At 31.3% G+C, this 18,015-nt stretch overlaps 1 protein-coding gene and 1 pseudogene across 2 annotated transcripts; both read right to left on the bottom strand.

The window, feature by feature from the left end:
- Positions 1-4,000: 4,000 nt before the first annotated feature.
- LOC143594922 (phytyl ester synthase 2, chloroplastic-like) lies at positions 4,001-8,562 on the bottom strand (annotated as a pseudogene). The gene is made up of 14 exons (XR_013146435.1): positions 8,274-8,562; positions 8,145-8,196; positions 7,976-8,031; positions 7,720-7,878; positions 7,537-7,644; positions 7,414-7,473; positions 7,185-7,311; positions 6,730-6,838; positions 6,509-6,639; positions 5,590-5,959; positions 5,411-5,523; positions 4,621-4,706; positions 4,450-4,559; positions 4,001-4,377 (listed from the first exon to the last, which is right to left on the bottom strand). The product of XR_013146435.1 is annotated as a phytyl ester synthase 2, chloroplastic-like (transcript).
- A 2,008-nt stretch (positions 8,563-10,570) lies between these two features.
- Positions 10,571-14,947, bottom strand: LOC143594920 (phytyl ester synthase 1, chloroplastic-like). Its single transcript, XM_077074104.1, has 13 exons — positions 14,707-14,947; positions 14,520-14,571; positions 14,158-14,372; positions 13,981-14,085; positions 13,801-13,907; positions 12,905-13,026; positions 12,729-12,837; positions 12,495-12,625; positions 11,577-11,946; positions 11,256-11,369; positions 11,083-11,168; positions 10,880-10,989; positions 10,571-10,804 (listed from the first exon to the last, which is right to left on the bottom strand). The coding sequence occupies exons 1-13, from the start codon at positions 14,945-14,947 to the stop codon at positions 10,611-10,613; spliced, it is 1,956 nt and encodes a 651-aa protein (XP_076930219.1). The 3' UTR covers positions 10,571-10,610.
- Positions 14,948-18,015: the final 3,068 nt, after the last annotated feature.

Consider the following 18,015-nt stretch of genomic DNA (forward strand, 5'->3'; position numbering starts at 1 on the left):
TTTCCTGCTAATCAAACATCTAATAAGTTATCAAAAATCACAACCACTCAATATATATTAATATTAATATTATGTTCTATATTTACTACCAATTAATCATTAATTTGAACTCTATGGATGTACATATCATGTGAAATCAAAAGTTTATAACAATAATTATCATATAATTAGTAATTAAGGAATGAATTATTGCAACAGAATAAATAAAAGGATATCGAAGTCATGTTTAATGAACTGAAAGAGAGATGGAATATAAATCAACCATTAATTGAAATATGACCAATTTAAAGTTGAACTTATATAATTGATGTCATTTGAATAGAGACAGAGGAGGTGAAATGCAAAGATAAAAAGGAAATCCAAAGTGTGTAACTATCCCATAAGTATACGGATGCATGGCCGATCATAACTATGTAATTAACTAAGGAAAAGTAATAGGTGTACAATATAATTGTCTTTATATTGTATCTAGTTGTATCATCCGAGTATATATATTCGTATATGTACACATTTAAGCAAAAAAAATATTATTAATTAATATATATAAACGTCATTGCATATAAGTGTAGGTTGGATAAATCTTATTCGTTAACTCATATATAAGCTAGCTAATTAGTATTACATTTACACCCACAGATAGAAAATAGAATACTTAATTGTGCGCACACAAAAGTGATGATGACGATGTTGTTATGTTGATACAAATAAATACATATATAGTGGTGTAGTCATTTGGATAATAAGTGATTCAAGAAGCCAAATGCAGCAGATAAAGACAAAACTGTTGGGTTCGTAGGCCTTGTTGGCCCGGTTTATTATATGAAGTCAAAAGAGGAGACGGGTGTGGGCGGTCGGGCCTAAGCCCGGCCCGGTTTAGATTTCTTGCATAATAATTTACTAACCCTAGTTCAGTCTCTATATAAACAACATTATGTACTTGTAATATTTGGTCACTCAATAAAGATATACCTAGTTGCCACCCGTGGACGTAGGTCAGTTTAGACCGAACCACGTTAAATCCTCGTGTTCGTTTATTGCTTTCGTGTCGTGTTCAGTTTCGTGTTCAGTTTCGTGTGTGCGTTTAATCCTAACAAGTGATGATTGATAGATGTTAGTAACTGGTAGGTTATCATCGATTAATGGGTTTTTAATTTTAGTTTTGGAATATGTTAGGGTTTTACTTTTATATCATTTGTAGTTTGAATTAAATGAGATTAATGAAGAGATATGGTTTTACTGCATTTTGATGTTTGTGTTATGGTTTATATATTATATTGTTATTAATATTATTATCATATTAGCATGCATACATTACACACTGCATCTATGAATTTGTTTGCAACGATTCAAACCTCCGGCAATGGTAAACACCAACATCATAAACATGGCGTCTAGATCCATTTTTATTGTATTTAAATTCTGGGTTTCAATCGCTTTACATTTGTTTGATTTGAGTTTAATTTTGTGTTGATGGAGATTATGAGGTTGAAGTGACCGGAGATGTAACTCCAGCGGCCGGCCGGTGTCAGGTGTTTGATGTTGTTTCAAATTTTTTAACATTATTGTTTGAAATGAATAAAATATTCAAAAGTAATTCCACGTGAGAGATTTTTAACCAATTATTCAGCCATGTCATCGATTTTATGTACACGTTGGATGTGAGGTAGACAAAAGATGCCTTTCTGTTTATAGGAAATTAATATTTTAAAATTTGTTTTCACGAAAGTGATGATGATATCTCACGTGACCAAAAGTGACGTTGCGATTAATAAACTGTCTTTTATCAGGCGTATTGGGAGTTTACGCGTAATATTACTGAGATGTCTAGTAAAAATATTATATCAATACTTAAAGAGTATGTAAATAAATAAGGGGTTTTAATAATAACCATATTATTATAGTTATTATTTTGTAAACTCTGATGATTAATATTTTAATGGCTATAATGTATTTAAGAAAGGGGGGGAAATAATTTTGTTAACTTAAGTTGTGAAAGTTAACAATTTAATATTAAACTAAGTGAAATAAACTTATGATAAAACACGGATAACAAATGAACCTGAGCATGACTTAGAACCCCGATACTCAAAATATTTGAAATGTTGATATGATATATAATTCTAAAAGAAAGGGTATCAAGCAAATGTGTTATTAGGTGAAACTCATCTGATTATCCTGCAATCGTTTTATATGCATCTAAACAGAATATTAGTATATCATATAATTTTTATAAAAAAATATATTCATGTTAGAAACTTGATCAAATGGAACTACAAAATTAGTAGAAATTTAGTTGAATTTCTTAGATTTTAACATTTTTTACCTAAAATCGAATTTCAAGTAACAGACATCCCAACAATTAAACTTTTAACTCCATACAAGTAGAAATGAGTACACCTAATACCCGCCTCCCCGACATGTGTTAAGTAATGGATGTCCAACATGTATGACCCAAATATGAGATACGGTTTGTTAACTTTTAAAAAACACTTAAGATAAATAACTTCAATGTGTCCGAACACAAAATAATGCAATACAAAGGATTAGTTGATTTGATTTACGCTTGGAGGCAAGAAAATAGTACTTTTCTTAAGTATGTTATATTGTTGTGAATTTCAAGTGATATTCTATGTAGAAACAATAATAATGCTTGATCTTCAAAGTTCATGTATGTTAATCTTATATACTTCATACCAACTAATTTAACCAACATATTTTTTGAATCTACCCATCATCACGTAGTGTAACATATCATGGCTATTGGCCAGGTCTTTTCAACTTTTGACTCGAAACCAAATTGTACAATTCATAATTCAGATGTCGGGATATCGGTTTCAAGGCCATGCCTAAATGATCCATTTCAGAATCCGTATGCTTTAACCAAAAAACATTTTGCTTGGGGCATCTCCAGTGGGGAGTTTTGAATCCCACGTGAAGCTGTTTTGAAATTCAACACATGTGCCTTGTCCCATTAAAGATGTGTGTTAGAAGTGAAGTGTATTGGAAACACAAACCAGTATTTGAAGACGAAATAATTCACTATGGAGGAATTAAGTTTAACTCCTATCTTTTTTCCATTTTATTAAGTTATTAAATTATTAATAGAAAAAGACCCTATAATATACTATATATATATATATATATATATATGTACACATACTTTCATTCACATATATCACACAAACAAATACTCGAAGGATGGAGGTTTTAAGTATGTTTTAGGTGTATTTTTTAAAGTGTTGTATATTTTAAGTTTAATATTAAAATGTGTTTTCTAGTAATTGTGTTTTATTATTTAATGTATTTAATATATACGAAATATAGAATAATCACTTATAAAATGATTTAGATTTAACAAAGGAGAAAGTAGGTGATAAGATAACAGTTTGGAACACAAACCGATAATAACCACTAAAGTAACACTGCAAGAATAGCTGTAAGTTTTCACTTTCAACATTTTATTATCGTTAGTTTGAATTTGTTGCATGCATTAATTTTTTTCTTCAAGTAAAGCCATTTCATATCTCTATTTAAACATATCCAACCTAATGTTTCTCATATCTCTATTCTTCTATATTTATTCTCTCTGCAAGTGACAACTTTATCAGTTCATCGAAAATAAATCCGTTATAGTATATCTATCTAGATCCGGTGGAAAATTTTTTATAGGTTGTTTTAAAATATGATATGACATGCTGAGCTAACAATTTGAAACAAAAACATATACGTTGCGGAGATGCTCTTACTAACCACTTTAACTCAGTTTCCATTTTAACCCAGTTTGCCGGTCTACAACCTGCCCCTTCTACCATGGTTAGATTATATAGAAAATACCATGGCATGAGGCAATAAGATAGGATTATTCACTTCCATAGTTACGATAGCAATAATACCAATAAAGACATTAGTGTTAATATTAGAATTTTGTAGAACTTTGTGAACATGTTTTAATGCTTAGAAATAAGATAATATTTATAAAGAAAGAAAAAAAATACTCATGTAAAATCAAATTATAGAACTTATAAACAAATTGCAAACTTAAATTATGATAATAATGACATTTTAACCTATTAGGGGATTAACAAACAATGGTAATGTATCTTGATCTTATATTCTTCATACCAACAATTCAATCACAACACTTGTTTCCTATCTACGTATATCATGAAACCGGAATTCCAGAACTCTACGGTTCAAACGTTGGGATTTCGGTTTCGAGGCCATGTCTAAGCTGGTAAGGCAAGCGGGATAATATACTCCGATACGGATCATTTTCTCTTTTATCTTTTAAATAAGAAAGACAATTTTCTACCTCTGACTTCACCTCTAAATACAGCTCATGTGCCTTGTCTCTGTTCCTTAACTCCTCCTGTCTCCCTGCAAACCAATCAACATTCATCATTCATCTGCACAAACACAAAGGTTATTTGAAACAATATAAGAGCATGCCTTGTGTGTCGATCGGCTTTCCAAATAGGTAATAAAACCGCCCGGGAAGTTTGGGACTCATCACTGGCAAGTGCACATCTTGGTTTGCTACCTCTCCTTCAAAGTCACTCCTGCAAGCAGTATTAATTAATAACGGTAAAATTATACCATAAGGGAATCTTATTAAAGTACCTTAGTTGAGTCGCCTCCTCGGTTATTTCCTGTATAGATCTTCTAAAATAGGGAATCTTCATTTGGTCATCGTAGTCAAAAACTAACTGAACAAAAAACATTCATCACTATATTTGAGCTACTAAACAAATAGCAAACTGAAGATGTTAAACTTTTTTTATGCATAGAAAACGGATTTCTTTTAGGTTTCCATATCACCAAAAAATCTAATCAGCAGTTACTGCACAACTCATAGGGGTGTAAAAAAGCTGAACCGAGCCCGAGCTCATTAGGCTCAAGCTCGGCTCGTTTAACTAGAGCTCCAGATCGAACTTGGCTCGTTTCAAGCTGTATTTTCTATAGCTCAAGCTCATCTCGTGCGTAGTTTATCAAGATCAAGATTGACTTGGGATCGGCTCATTTATTATTCATTAATTAAATTTTTATATATATATAATTACTTTTCAAATATATTTTAATTAAAACTTTTAGAGATAACATACTATATTTTATTTAGTTATATATTTATCATAAATTTATATAATAATTATAAGAGTACTCTTAACAATAACTGTTATGAAATTATATATTTAATATATTAAAAACTTTTTATAAATAATAAGCTCGCAAGCCAACTCGAGCCCATGCTCGTTTATTAAACAAGCTTATTTTTAGGCCTGGGCTCGTTTAAGATCGGCACGATTCAAGGTTTTAACAAGCCGATCTCAAGTAGCTCACTTGCAGCACAAGTGAAATTCCACACAGTTGTTATGACATGGCATGCTACGTGTACTACTAAAGACAAACTTACTTCACCAATATCATCTTCTCCAACAACACCGAAAGGCACGATTTTGGCTCCAAACCTAGCCACCATCCTAACAAACTCGGAGCGCTCGGCCAAAATAACTTGTACTCTTCACCCTAACAAATTCAAAATTCAATCATCCATTTGCATAACAACCTCAAAAATCAAAACCATTATATCACCTTTCTATGAAGCGCCTCACGCATGCCACCCGGATACAAAAGAATATGTGACTTCGACTTCAACAATTTAAACAAATTAGTTGGTGACACGGGGACTGCCCCCATAAGCCTATGTGTATCATAATTTGACAAATCGGGCATTCTTCCTTGTTTCAACTTATTAAACATCAACGGGTGTGCTACACCCCTCACTAAAATCCCTCTTTCAGCATAAATATTTGCAACCAACGGAGCTAATTCAAGCCCTAACATCATATGATACCCGACAATTATAACCGGGCCCGTTGAAGGTATCCCCGAGAGCCCCTTAACAATCTTTCCATCTTCCAAAGTTGAAAACATCACAGGCGAGTAAAGCGCTTCCACAAACCTTGAAATTGTTGATTTGTATAAAATATCAGTTAGAATATGCTATGTATGATATTGTTAATATATACACCCTTGCAAATATTATATATACCCCTATAAACTTGCAAAAAAATATCATATATACCATGCAAAACTAACGATATCATATATGCCCTTACAAAGTAGTTAAAATATAAAAAATACCCAATTGATTAAAAGCAATTTAATAAATGACCATTTACCCTTACTTTTCTAAAACTTTAAATTTCATATATATCTTTAACTTCAGAATTTTTTATTCACCTATTTTTAGGTTATTCGATTTTTTACCCATTTTTTTTAACTTTAAAATTCCATATATGCCCGTCTTGCTTATCGTCGATGTCTATCAAAATTCAAATAAAAATATGGCTCAAACACATGTATTGGAAAGGGGTAGAATACATTTAAGTAAAATTTCATGGAAGTTGGGTATATATGATAACTATAGATTTGGTTGGGTATACAAGAAATTTTCAAGTTTGTAAGGGTATATATGTAACTAATCCTTGTTAATCGGTTGAGGTGATACCTGTGTGATTCTCTAGCTTTTTTGAACTCATAATCGGTAGGTGGCAAGTAATCAAATACATAATCCATATTCCTTGATCGGCGATAGAAACGGGTGCATTTTAGAATAGTCACCGAGTCATGGTTTTGATCCTGTGACATTAACATAAGTATATAACATAAAGACCGTGTGGCCACTGTTAACAAATGTATGCTCACACACAGGGGATTCTTATTTCCTACCATAAAGAGCGTGTGACCACTTTCATCAAACGTACGAATATCAGATTTTGGTATTAAACGGTGCAGTCTTTCGCCTTCTTGTTTACTTGGTAATAACTGATCCTTGACACTATCGAAATATTCAAATACGGTAAGTAAACTACTAAACTACAAGAATAAAACAATATTACAGATAAGAGAAAAATACACAAATGGTCCCTGTGGTTTGGCCATATTGCAAGTTTGGTCCCCAGATTTTTGAAATTGAGAACTTAGTCCAAACATTTGTGAGAGGGTTGCACGTTTAGTCCCAGTTAGTTTTTAATAAAAAAGTGATGTCATGTACCATTCATGTGAGGGTAATAGTGTCATTTCAAATTTGGAATTTCTAGCGTCGACTTCATCACCTTCGATCAGTGCATAATCTAAGGTGATGAGGTCGACATTAGCAGTATGAAGTTTGAAAGATAATGAACCTGCAAAGAATTAGTGTTTGAGCTTTGACAGCATGTAGACGCGAATTAGTGTATGAACAAGCTGAATCAAGCAGCTTTAGTTTCCATACGAATGTGTCCATCGAAAACACTTCATTTAACCCCGTGACCGCAACCATCAATCTGTTATATCATTATTTAACAATAATTAACTAGATAAAGTTTAAGTTTAGAGTTTTAATAAATAACCAGAAGCTTACAGAAAGGTCAGTATCAGAAGACATTGCTGCAAGAATCTTTGAGATTTCTGCTGCGAGTGTTGAATCCATGCCTAAAACATGACATAAAAACCATTAGCTTCAAAAAGATACAAACTTTATGCTTAGCTAATAACCACCTGTTATTAGATTGAGAATATAACTCAGGCCCGTATCAACTTCTTTTGAGACGGATTCTAACACGGGTAACAAAGGGCGCAACTGTGAACCATTGAACGATGTAGCTGCAAAGAAGATACAATTAAAGAATAATAAAAACTCAAAAGAAACTAAAGGGCCACTGAAATTTTATAAGTCACCTGGATTGGCCAAAACTAAAGCAAGATCAATATGAGGATTGCGTGCTGCAACCGCTAGTGCGAGACACGCGCCAAACGACTGCCCAACAAGATATATTGGCCTCTCGGGTGATTGCTGATTTTCATACCTAGCTGTTCTTTCAACCATCTTTACTAGCTCTGAGAAAGTTTGAATTTTTATAAAAAGATTGTATTTATAAAGAACTGTAATAAACATATGTGAAAAAAACATTAAAGAAAGTAAAAAAAAAATGACCTGGAAAAGGTGTTCTATCAGTAGGAGGTATATGCAGGCACCATATATCAAACATCCTACATTTGTGAATTAATATTTAACTATAACTGAACCCCTAATAATAACAGAGTAATTAACATAATAACAATAACAATAACAATAAGAATGGTAAGTAATATTAATATCTTACTCTCCAAGTCGTTGATGATGCAAAGAAAGACCAAACCCAGATCCACAAATCCCTAACAATCGAATATGTAAATGATAATATTATTCAAATAATATGTTTAATCAATAAAAATTGAATAAATGAAGATACCTGGTAAGTAAAGGAGAAGAGGTGAATTGGGTAACCGGGAAGAACCGGCGTCGAGAGGAGAGAACCACCGTGGAGATGCCCGGTCCGGCGATGAGGTCAGGCGATCGGAGTGTTCAACGTCAACCCTTAATTTGGTATCAGTGTTTGAAAGGGTAGTGGGAATATTAATAGTTTGGAGATTAGAACTGGGAGCATGAGATGTGAGAGAAGCTGAGAAGGGTTTAAATTGCAGTGGCGGTGGTCGACGGTGGATGAACGGAGAGTAAAAGAAGTTGCCGACGGTGGCCATAGACGGTGGTTTGGCCGGAACTATGAAGCAGCCAGTGAGATTATTATTATTATTCTAAAATTTAATTACTGGAATGATTTGGAACCTTTTATTTAATTTTCAAACTCAAACTATTAATTACACCACGTGGGGAGTATTGTTTCTAGAGTTTGAAAGCTTGATCTATATATTATAGTCCAAAACATAATCTCGTTTTTGTTTGGTATTTAATGTAAGATGGGTAAATTCCATGGCTCTAATCAGTTTGATTGCATGTGGATACTTAGTCAACTGTCAACATATTACTAGTACCTTCTTTCTTTCAATTGGTAAGTGATTATATAGTTTTGGCTAAACATCTTTTATGATTTTGTACTATGAAGTCTATGAGCATTTACAACACTCTTCCCAAACAAACATCCTTTTACATCTATTCGTATTAATCGAATCTCATTTTTATAACGTTTCTATACTATTTAAAGTAGTCATAAGTGTATGTTAGTTTCAAAAGAAGTTAAAGTTGCAAATTATTATACCCAAGGGGTTTTTCTCCGATTCCAAAATATCCATAGACCGATGGACGTCAAAAATCGCCACAGGACATTAAAGCTGAGTTGACAAGGGTTAACGATTGATATACCACTCCATTCATTGGTTAAAGTGCGTTAAATACAAGGTATCTTAAGATGTTAATGGGTTTTAAAATCCTATACACACACACACAATAATATAAGAATCAATTTTACATTAAATAAAGAGAGATAAAATGAGGTTAAACAATGTCCTTAAAATGGGTTTTAAAACATCCTTTTACATCTATTCGTATTAATCGAATCTCATTTTTATAACGTTTCTATACTATTTAAAGTAGTCATAAGTGTATGTTAGTTTCAAAAGAAGTTAAAGTTGCAAATTATTATACCCAAGGGGTTTTTCTCCGATTCCAAAATATCCATAGACCGATGGACGTCAAAAATCGCCACAGGACATTAAAGCTGAGTTGACAAGGGTTAACGATTGATATACCACTCCATTCATTGGTTAAAGTGCGTTAAATACAAGGTATCTTAAGATGTTAATGGGTTTTAAAATCCTATACACACACACACAATAATATAAGAATCAATTTTACATTAAATAAAGAGAGATAAAATGAGGTTAAACAATGTCCTTATGATGAAGTTGGGTGAAATGGGGTAAAACAAGTGATGTGGTGTCTACGTAGAGTTAAGGAGCGTGATTTTTTAACCAGCCTATTTTGGCTCGTTATGATGGAACAATATTAATGAACTCATTTTTGCCCGATTGATGGAAAATTATGTATCTATCATTAAATATGTTAATGTGCTCATGTGATTTTCTATTTAAACGTTGATTACATGTACGAAGACAACATTTATTGATTGTCTTGTTTATTTGTTTTGATTAGTTGCTTAATCTATAAGATAATTATAAGCAAAAAGGCAAAAGTTCGATGTTGATTTTCATAAAAAATCCTTTTGGAGACGAACATTTTATATGATTTGAAGGAAATTGATACTTTAGTTCGCACATATACTAAATCTCAGATTAAACCCTTGAACATCCATCTATATCAAATCATCTTTTCAAAACGGCATTAAATCAATGCACAGTGTACTCACTAACTTGTTTTTCACATATACCTTTTATGGCTTAAATCTTTTCAAAAGTTTAGTTAAAAGTGGTATTTAAAAAGTTTTGTTAAAATTGGTATTTATGAAACCAATGTAATTATCTAAAAATATATGTGAAATGAAAAAGAAAAAAAATTGCATGTTAATAAAAAATCCATACAAAAATTCTGATAACTTATTAGAATAAAAACAAAATAGTAATAATAATAATAATTAATATTAATAATAATAATTATTATAATATTCTTTAGGCTAATTATTTAAAATATTATGAAATAAGTAGTGATATCAAAACTGAAGCTCTAATAATAATTAAAAAAATGAAAACTAAAAAGTAAAAACTGAAATGACAAATATCTATCCAATCAAATCAAACCAAGCCAAGATCCTTAATCTGAATCAGAATGCATGAATTCAATCAAGGTCAAAGGTTGGAACCTCGGATTCCAACCCATGAGTAGCTTGATACATCAAGCGCGACATTATGTTCCTATACGGATCGTTTTCTCTTTTCGTTTTACAATAATTTAGACATTTCTCCACCTCCCCCTTCACTTCTACATACACTTGATGTGCCTTCTCTCTATTCCTCAGCTCCTCCCTCAACCCTGAAACCAAAACTAAATAAGTTTTATTTATAATTCTATACATAATCTTTTTGTAATGCGTTTTAACAAATTCACCTTCTGTTTTAATCGGCTTTCCAAACAAGTAATAGTACCGACCGGGAACTTTTGGTAATAATATTGGCATGTGAAGGTCTTGATTTGCAACCTCTCCTTTAATGTCATTCCTATCAACAACCACAAACTTAACCAACATTCTAACAAACAAACATAACAAACAAACACTCTCTTCATGATCCAACAAAACCAACATTCCTTACCTTAGTTTTAAAGAATCATCGGTTGTTTGTTTCACATAATCCTTCATAAAAGGAATCTTCATCTGATCATCATAATCTAGTACCAACTAGTGGGGTGTGATCACTAATCATTAGTTAAAACAGCTTAAAACAGAATATAACTTTTAAAACCATTATGCAGTGTTTAAACTTACTTGAGCATAATCATCTTCTCCAACCGCACCAAAAGGTACAATCGTGGCTCCAAATCTAGCAGCCATTCTCACAAACTCCGACTGCTCGGGCCAAAATAGTTTGTACTCTTCACCCTGAATAATTATTATAGAATAAATTACAAAGATGGTCAACGTTGTATATTCAAATTTCACTTTTGATCCTCAAGTATGAGAAAGTAAGCTACGGGTCCCAACTTACGCAAAAATATGTTGCATTAACGTTACGTTTATGCATATGTATCTCTATATTGTATTAACGGCGATAAACATTTTATATATATCGTGGGACGTGGATCCCACCTTTCTATGAAGAGCTTCGCGCACACCACCTGGATACAAGAGTACATGAGATTTTAAGGAGAAGAGTTTGTAGAGATTTGATGGTGAAACGGGAACTGCACCCATAAGTCTTGTTATATCATACGTTGCTAGATCCGGCTTAGTGTTTTCTTTTAATTTCGTGAATAACATCGGGTGTGCTACTCCTCGAATAATAATATTTTTCTCAATTATGAACCGACGAATCATAGGAGCCACTTCAAATCCTAACATGTTGTGGCAGCCCACAAATAACACGGGCCCTTCAGAAGGAATACCGGATAAACCCCTTACAATTTTCTCATTTTCCAACGTTGATAGCAGAACAGGTGAAGTAGCAAAATCTATCCATCTGCAGGAAGTTCAGAGTAAGAGGGCAATATGGTCTTTTTGGCTTTCCCTAGCGAGAAATTTCAGAGAGAAAACAGTGGTTGACATGAAGTATAGCTGCCCGAGGCTACTTGAGACGGACTCGCTAAAAGCTTCAATTGAGTCGAGCTTAAATGAGCTCGAGCCTAATAATAAGCTTGTCCAATAAATGAGCCCAAGCTTCACTTTTTGAGCACGAGTAATCTTGTGAGCCTAAACGAGTCTATTACTTATATAAGATTTTATATTATAATTACTATTGTATATATAACTATGATAAATATAACTAAATAATATATGCTGTATTTTATATAAAAACTATAAATATAAATATGTATATAACAATAAATATAAATGCATAAAAATTAATTTATAAATAATAAACGATGCGAGCTCGAGTTTAAAAAAGTAGTTACGAGCCGATCTCGAGCTTTAGAAATAGAGTTTGAAATGAGCTGAGCTCAAGCTCTTATAAGTTAAACGAGCCAAGCTTTACACCCCTAACATGAAGTTTATAGCATTTCAACTTACCTTGAAGAATCTAAAACATCTTTGATTTCATGAGCACTTGGTGGTACAAAATCAGACACGTAATCTGTGTGTTTAGAACGACGATAGAAACCAGCACCCTTTATGACTGTTACCAGATCAAAATTTTCTTCCTGTTACACGTGTATGGACTATAAAGTTTAAACATAATCTTCGGTAGATTTCGGTTAATATTTCACTTCATAGCTTGCTTCTTTAAAGTGAGAATAAACTAACCAGAAACAGTGCATGCCCGGAATCACTAAACGTACGAATCTGAGATTTTGGTAAAGTTTTGTTAAGCCTTTCGCCTTCCTGTAGACTTTGCAGTAGCTGATCATTCCCACTGTAACAGTTAAAATCAGTTAAAATAGTTAGGATGGAAATAAAAGGCTGCCAACAAGTGGTAGGACCTTGAGAGTATCAATGTCTGAGCTGAAACCGAATGTAGGCATGAGTTTGAATATGCACATGCTGATTCAAGCATCTTCAGCTTCCAAAGAACCGTCTCAACGGTTAACACGTCTCCAATATCCTAGAAACCTTAATTATCAGATCATTTTGTACAGCAAAAAAGGGAGCATTTTATACATACCCTACGAACTTGCTAAATATCATATATACCCTTCCTTAATAAGTATACTCTCAAATTCACCCATTATTTCATCAAAAACAATTTATAATATGACTATTCTACCCTTATTTAAAAAAAACTCATATTTACCAATATTTTGCAATTTGCAGGCGTGTTCACCCTGTTTTGAATTAGTTTTCTTTTTAAAAATTTGTTTTTTATTTCTAATTTGAAATATCAGATTTTATACTGCTAAGAACACATCCCACAAATAAGATTTCTTAGTTTTCATGTAAAAGAATAAAAATAAAGTGACATGCCCATATTTATATATATGAGTAAATGATAATCAATATACAATGAAAATATCAAACATAAAAAGAAAATGTAGATTGTGTAAAATTTCACACTTTAAAATATATTAAGCAATAACAGATACGAGAAGTATAATTAAAAACTTTGTAAACTTTACTAACCCATATATTACATGGGACCGATCATCAACGTGATGATTAAATAATCATGAATTATATAAAATAAAAACTCAACTTCAAAATCAACCTTTGCAATAAATAAAAAGAGGTTATATTTGATAAAGGAAAAATTTTCATAAATCAAAATATCATTATCTAACGGTATATATGATATATTGAAGTTTGTTGGGATATACATGAAAGTTTCCCAACAAAAAAAGTATTTACATTTGACAATGTTGACTTTGAATTTAGATCTTACAGAAAGGTAAGAGAACAACGATGTAACCGCCTCTGATAAATCTGTAATCGTTTGTTGTGACGGAAGTCCTTTCTTTGCAGTCGATGTCAACATTCCTGAAGGCACTCCTATATATACATAGATAAATAATGTATAAATTTAACAAAATAAGAATTTAAATACAATTATCAAATGAAAAACCTGTGATCAAGCTCATAACATAAGGAAGGCCCGGGCGAATATGATCAGGTATGATTTTCAATATAGGTATTAAAGGCTGCAACTGGGACTTTTCAAAACTTGTAGCTTCAAAAAGAAACCAACAAATTCAGTTACAAGAGTCAAACTTCACAACTAACTGCATAACAGACAGTTTACCTGGATTAGCTAAAACTAAGACAAGATCAATATGTGGGACGCGCGCAGCCACTGCTAGTGCAAGACATCCACCAAAAGACTCGCCAACAAGATAAATCGGTCTGTTTGGAAGCCTGTTGTTTTCAAACCTGACTGTGGTTTCAATTAGCTTCACAAGATCGGTGAAAGGTGTTGTATCCGCGGTGGGAATATGTAAGCACCATATGTCGAAAATCCTTCAGTCAATTAAAAAGTAGTTTAAATTAGAAACTTAACAGTTACCTGTTAATACACACCAAATCTTTATAAGATAACTAAATATGTTACATATGGTTGGTTAATATATATCATATCTTAGTAGGAGAAATGGATGTGGCACTTACTCTCGGAGGCGTTGATGATGCAAAAGAAGCGAAAGGCCGGTTCCATCAACACCTGCAGGTTGAAATTACAGAATAAGATGATTCATTCATCATATATAGTTGGTCATTCTCTTAATTGGTATCAATAATAATAATAATAATAATAATAATAATAATGGGAAAAGGTGAAAGGAAGCTAACTACCTACCTGGTAAGGAGAGTAAGAGAGGCGAGTTATGTATTAATCTGGAGCCGCACTCCAACGGCGAAAACCACCGCGGAGGACCACCGTCGGATTTCATCAGCAACAGCTCTCGAGACTCTTGAAAGTAATCCCTCAAACTCAAACGATTAACTATTATTGAAGGTTTAAATCTGCCATTGACTGCGGCGGTGTGTTTGACCATCGGCGGCATGGAGCACAGGCTGACGCCGGTGGTCGTCGTCATCACTACAAATGACGATCTCAAAGAAACGAGATAATAATAAAATCTGTACTTGTGAATTACAATTTCTGTCACTTTCACAGTTTACTAGTTTTTGTTTCTTTATTGTCAAATCAATCCAAGTTCAAAGTTGGAGTATTATTTTGTGATGATTTATTTACTGTGTTATGTAACACGTGCGGCCACGCACATAACTAGTTTATGAGTTTATCCTTTTATCTTTCTTATAAAATGTAAGTTTTTTTTCTTTCATAAATAAATAACCTATACTTATTAAAATCACCTTTGTCATACACGATATACTGAAAAACAAGTATTTGTTGAGTGCTGGAGTCACCATAAATTTATTTCTTTCTTTTCTTTCAGGAAATACAATTGTATTTAAATAGTAAAAACAATAATATTGAAAAATCCCAAATATGTAAATTTATTAAATCAAACGGCTATACTCGATTCATTAAATATTTGTGTCATATGTAATCTAATTATAACAAATTGATTCCGTTTTTAAAATGCAATTAACTGATATTTGCTTATTTAAGCTAATCAATTTAAATTATAAATTACCATTATTATCACTTAATTATTATTTAATTCATTTAATCATCTTGCGTACTATTTTTACTTTTAAATTTTATGTTTATTTTAAGCTTCAAAATATAAGGTCTTAAATCGTATATCCTTTCAAAATTAAGACTATAAAATATTGTAAAACTTAATAATTATTTATTATTACTATATTGTAATAATAATAATAAAATTTATTACTCTATCAATAATCATGTTTCAAACATTTTAATAACTCATTTTCATTAGATATTTTTGTATTTTAATTTCAAAATTTTAATTTACAAGAAAAATATACCGAGAAAATTCAAATATTTAAAATTAATTTATAAAAAATTAAAAGATATTTTAAAAATCCATTGTATTCGGTAATTTGAATATTTCTTTAATATTTTAACAAACTAAAAACATTGTATACATTAATATCCATACATTAACATCATTAATGACTCAAATAATGTTTGTTATATGTAAAGCTAAAAATATGTTATCTATCTAAAGAAAGTTTTACATATATCTTAAAATTTTGAATTGCAAGATTATCAAGCAATAATTTAATCATATCTTATTTTAAACTAAATTATATCTATTTAAGGAGTGTTTTTGTCTATAACTGAAACAAGTAATATATAAATGTAAGGATCTGTGTTAACAACTATATGAGTTTCCTTTATGGCCATTATCCTTATTATAATTTTTTAAATTATCGCGTTTTAGTTAAGGTAACTGATAAGTAATTGTTATTAATTAATAAATGTATTTAGGTTTTATTGAGATTCTTATAATTTGTGTTTTAGTTAAGGTGGCCAAAATCTAATTATTAATTAATGTGTTTCTGTTTTCATTGATATTCCTATAATTTAAATGTTTTTATTAAGGTAACCAAAAATTAATTATTAATTAATGTGTTCCGTTTCTATTGATATTCCTATAATTTTCATGTTTTTATTAAGGTAACCAAAAATTAATTATTAATTAATGTATTTCCATTTTTATATACACTCCTATAATACCATGTTTTAAACTTTTAATTAAGGTCACGAAAAACGTGTTAAAGTTGTTGAACAAGAAGTATGATCTACTAGTTTTTGTGGTTAAAAATGGATTTGTAGAAACATAACTTTAAATGTTAATGAAAAGCTAGGTAGTTCTATTTAAATTAACTTGATTTTGTGCAATTTCTTCTTAATGTTTGATTGGTATTGATTAGAGTTGTATGTCTTATTTGTATTGTGCTTAGTTAAGTTATAATAACTAGGTACATAAGTTGATTTAGAGTGTTCCAGCTCATTGTAAATGTGACTAATGAAGGCTTTCGTGACATGGTTCTAATTGTATGTGTTTTTACTTTACCAACTTAGCTATTAGTTATAATGCAAAGAACATTTTGACCTTTTAAATTTTAATGATTGTCTACATATTAAAGAATAGGCAAAGACATGCGGTATCAGTAATCCCAAAGCCATAATTTTCAATTCTTATTCACTAAGAGGTTATTTTAAATGTTTGTTTTTTTAGTTTTAGTCTTAGCATTTTTCTTTCACTTTTTGAATATATTTTGTCGTATATTTTTTTGTCAAACTCATGAAACGGATATTGTATCGCCTCTTCGTGAAATATAGCCCAGGAACATGGATGCTGATCTTTATGGTATGATGTTTACATATATTAATTATAATATTACACACATATAGTTAAAAAATATATACATACAATATTCGTTTGTGAAACTAGCATACCAATTATGGCACACAAGCTATTGCTGAGAAGAATATTGGCACACAAGAGTAAATGAGATAGGTCAAGAGTGATTAATATTTGGCTTATCTCTTTATTTTATTTATTGAGATAGTAACTTATTTTTGTATACATGCAAAAACTCAATTTCAGTTAATATGTTTGAATTGAATTTAATGATTTTTATTTTTAGTTTTGTGACATAAGTTTAAGAGCTTTGGCACCAGGTTTTAGTCCATATAATGTGTCATGGGAAGACATGATCTTTGTTGGCATGTCCATATATATGCAAAATGTTTGTGTTTATATTATTACTATTTTTATTAAACTATTTAATTTTTATGTTATTGATAATGTATCTGTGTTTTGAATTTTCATAATATTTTTTTCAATTAATTATGTGTATGAGAGAAGACACTTAGGATGTTGATTTCATTAGATGATTAACACCGCAATTTCAGGCCTAGGCGTGTGATCAATAGTTGGTATCATGTTTGTAAATATATCAGAGTAGCGGGTAATGCGGAAGACTTTATAAAACATAAGGATCAATATTATAAATATTTACATTACAAAGGAACGAGACGAAAGTCTCGTTTAGTATTTACTTGTTTATATGTTTTACAAAAAGATTATATTTTAATATTTAAACAAAATTATCCGAGCCATCGGATTCTTGACTTCTTCGTCTTCTCAAGCTCTATTCTTGATTACCTGCAAAATATTATAAAAATACGTCAGCAACGAATGCTGGTGAATATGCTGAC

The sequence above is a fragment of the Bidens hawaiensis genome, unplaced genomic scaffold, assembly GCF_021521415.1.
Source record: "Bidens hawaiensis isolate Kalapana, Puna unplaced genomic scaffold, B.hawaiensis_p1.1 tig00044301_1, whole genome shotgun sequence".
Taxonomy (NCBI): domain Eukaryota; kingdom Viridiplantae; phylum Streptophyta; class Magnoliopsida; order Asterales; family Asteraceae; genus Bidens; species Bidens hawaiensis.